At 35.8% G+C, this 3547-nt stretch overlaps 1 protein-coding gene across 2 annotated transcripts; it reads left to right on the top strand.

The window, feature by feature from the left end:
• The first annotated feature begins 1665 nt into the window (after positions 1-1665).
• Positions 1666-3471, top strand: LOC111387581 (uncharacterized protein At3g50808-like). 2 transcript variants are annotated; one of them, XM_023012158.1, is made up of 4 exons: positions 1666-1972; positions 2096-2293; positions 2554-2769; positions 3052-3471. In XM_023012158.1, exons 2-4 carry the CDS (start codon positions 2216-2218, stop codon positions 3229-3231), a joined length of 474 nt encoding a protein of 157 aa, XP_022867926.1. In that variant the 5' UTR covers positions 1666-1972; positions 2096-2215; the 3' UTR covers positions 3232-3471. The 2 variants fall into 2 exon arrangements, with proteins under 2 accessions (XP_022867926.1, XP_022867925.1); XM_023012157.1 differs by having other exon boundaries at positions 1669-1939.
• Positions 3472-3547: the final 76 nt, after the last annotated feature.

Here is a 3547-nt window from a genome sequence, read left to right as displayed (position 1 = left end):
TATTTCTAACGACTCTTCTTGAGGAACAAGTTGACCTTCAAGAGGATAAGGGTTGGGAACGGATGAGCTTGCCAGAGAAAGACTTGATCGTGTGTTAACCATGACTTTTGGTAGCCCTTCCCACAGACGGTACCAATGATGCTACCAAAAATCCGCACTTGCTGATTTCCCAAGTTTGAGGACTTTGAATGAGCACAATCGTAGTCTTTCGAAACCTGAAACAAAGGCAACGAGGTATGTTCTCGTCGCCCCTCCGATGCTTAAATCAGAAAAGGAATTTGTGTGTGAGGCTATAAATTGAAAATAATAAAGAACATACCTGAATGATGTTTCGATGATTTGTATTTATAGAGATAAGTAATACATTCCTAATGGGATTGAATAAGCGGGATATTGTTTTCCAATAGAATCCTATTAGAATTATAATCACAAGAGCAATCACGTTTGAGGTAAGATAGTTGAGGTAGTCCCTTAGGAGGTGAGACTTTTGTTGGGAAATCATATGCCCCTTGAGAATGTCCCTGAGAGCCTTGAACCGAGGACCATGTCTCGAGGACTCTAATGGACGTAACCCATGGGGTGAGTGTCAAGTCCTCAAAGTATGTATCTAGAGGACAACAAACCCCCGAGGGCAACAAAGCCCCGAGGACTCCACAACCAGAATGTAAAGATTAAGCTTATGGAAGTCTTCGAGGTATAACGTCCTCGGGATATCCAATTTAGTAACATCAGTGACCAAATAATTTAATAATTTGTAATGAGTAAATGAGTTGTGACCAATAAAAATTTTGATTCTGTGACCAATGAAATTTTAGATTTGTGATCCAAAAATAATGTGATCTATAAAATTGTTTATTTGTGATTGAAAAATAAGTTGTGACCAATAAATTGATAAGTTGTGATTAAAAATTAATCCGTGACTAATTAAGTTTTTTATTTGTGAATGACGAATAAACTGTGACATATAAAATTTTTGAATTGTGATCGTAAAATAATTTGTGATATAAAATTTCTAATTTGTGATCAAAAAATAATAAATGACTAAATAAATCATTAATTTTGATCAAACTGTATAGATATGTGACCTAAATATATTTAATTAATAAATAAATAAATTTTAGTAAAAATTTTGATTTTTTAAGTTTGAAACTTGTTTTCTTAATTTTGGAATGCATGATAATTAATTTTAAATTTTCCCTAAAGAAAATGTTAATTACCAAATGGAGAATTGTTAAGGCCCGTTTGATTTTCATTTTTATCAAAATATATATTTTTTTCATTTTTATCAAAATACGTTTTTTTTCTCTTCTTTTTAGCCACATATTTTTTATTAAAATAATATTATATGTAAATAATTTTTTTTTCCTTATTTTCCATTCATATATTTTTCATCAATCTATTATTTTAAAATTCATTTTCTCATAAAAATAGGTGTCAAACACCTCTTAATCTACAAATAGAAGGCATCAATAATATATCTTAGGCCAATAAAGAATAAAATATTATAAGTTAATAAAACTGAAGCAAGAATATTTAACACATGAAAATGAAACGGAAGAAAGAGCAGGAATTCAAAAGTAAAAGGAGAGATGGAGGTCCGTTCCTTGCATCTAACGTATCTTTAGGGTCTGCTTCGGAGCTAGGTTCGGCCTTTTGTTTTTGTATGACTTTGAAAGGATGAGAACGACCCCGACCCACTCCACCCGAAAATCCATCGCTCTACTACTCTCTCTCACCGCTTCCACTTTCTCAAAGTTCCCACAGTAAAACTTTTCAATTTCTCTTCCTTATAAGCTAGTGTTCTTGCCAAGAAAAACCCACAAAAAACTGCCTTGGAAAGCATTTTGTGTACTTTGTTTCGTTTAAATCAGTAAAGCTGGCGATTGATAATCAAGAATCCGGTGTCCGTGAAATCAAGCCCAAGAATAGACGAATCTCGGTACTAGTTCTTAGTAGAAATTCGAGTTTTTGGGTTTGTTTTTCCACATTTTTATTGGTTTCCCTTTAGTGGACTCCTCTGCTTTTCTCAGATATTATTTATAACCTTTTTTGGTTTGTTTATGCACATTTTTGTTGGGTTTTCCTTTGTTCATAGGGGGCTGGAGGGCCTAATGAGGAGGACAACAGGTGGCCGCCATGGCTGAAACCTTTGTTGAAGGAACGTTTCTTTGTTCAGTGCAAGTTTCACGCTGATTCCCACAAAAGTGAATGCAATATGTACTGCTTGGACTGCATGAATGGCCCTCTCTGTTCACTCTGTTTGGCTTATCACAAGGATCATCGTGGAATTCAGGTCTATTTTCATTAACCTTTTTTCTTCTCTTTTCCTTTTTAAAATGGAGATTTGTTCTAAAAAATCCTCTGTTTTTTTCAGCATCAAACCCTTTCGTGTACCTATAAATTTCCCTTTTGAATCAATATTTCTCTCTCAAATCAAATTATGAGTATTTTCCATCACTGCGTTGACTTGTAAAATGGCATTTATTTCCCAATGATTCATCTTACATTGTTAATCAAATTCATCAATTTTTTTTTATTTTTTTTTAAATACAGATAAGGAGGTCCTCATACCATGATGTTATCAGAGTTTCCGAAATTCAGAAGTATCTAGACATAAGCTCTGTTCAAACATACGTAATCAACAGCGCGAAGGTTGTCTTCCTGAATGAGAGGCCACAGCCAAGGCCCGGTAAAGGCGTAACGAACTCTTGCGAAGTCTGCGAACGGAGCCTTCTCGACTCCTTCAGATTCTGCTCTCTTGGTTGCAAGGTACCAATGGATTGGCCCGTATACGATCAAATAACTGTTTGTGCAAATGTCAATGATGAATTGAATTTGTTTGACAATTGTTAATGTTAATAAATCGGTATTAAATGAGGTGCACTATTCATGTTATATTCGGTTTTGAGTCTTGTGAAGATTAAGGAATTCGATTTATCTTTCATAAGTTTAAAATATGAATTAGTGGGAATTCAAGATCATTAAGAGATCCAATTTGTGGAACTCTGAAATTGTGTTTTCGAGTTTTAAATTTGTGATTTCTGATTTCAGATGGTTGGGACATCGAAGACGAAGAAAGGGGTTGCAATGGCCTCATCAGACTCCGAAGACTCGTACGGGCGGCTGAATGGTGTTGTTAGCTTCAGTCTGTCAACGCCGCCTCCTGCTGCCAAGCGAAGAAAGGGAATTCCCCATAGAGCCCCTACGGGAGGACTTATCATAGAATATTAGCCACCCACACCACCACTACCCACCTAATTCCCCTGATAGATACACAACATAATGCCCACCAAATACTGGATCGATAGTACACGGAAGCAGCTACTAATACAAGGGGGAATTGTAAGATACAACGTTGTAAGATTGGGAAATAAGTTTGTTTATGAAATATCAGATGTAAATATGGGATAGAATGCTAAAGTGACAATAATAATGCAGTATTGTTATATAACACACTGCTTTTTGCAACTCTCGGAATGCTTTCAACTGATTTGAGGTAAATATCTCGTCGATGGTTGGTAGCCGCCCCCCCCCCCCCCCCCCCCCC

Source organism: Olea europaea, unplaced genomic scaffold, assembly GCF_002742605.1.
Source record: "Olea europaea var. sylvestris unplaced genomic scaffold, O_europaea_v1 scaffold4090, whole genome shotgun sequence".
Lineage (NCBI taxonomy): Eukaryota > Viridiplantae > Streptophyta > Magnoliopsida > Lamiales > Oleaceae > Olea > Olea europaea.
The sequence above is the reverse complement of the archived record's forward strand: the minus strand, read 5'-3'. Positions and strand labels throughout refer to the sequence as shown.

Coding starts and splice junctions, on each gene's coding strand:
- LOC111387581 (XM_023012158.1), top strand. CDS start 2,216: ATGTACTGCTTGGACTGCATGAATGGCCCTCTCTGTTCACTCTGTTTG. Junction 2,294..2,553: donor AGGATCATCGTGGAATTCAG/GTCTATTTTCAT, acceptor TTTTAAATACAG/ATAAGGAGGTCCTCATACCA. Junction 2,770..3,051: donor TCTGCTCTCTTGGTTGCAAG/GTACCAATGGAT, acceptor TTCTGATTTCAG/ATGGTTGGGACATCGAAGAC.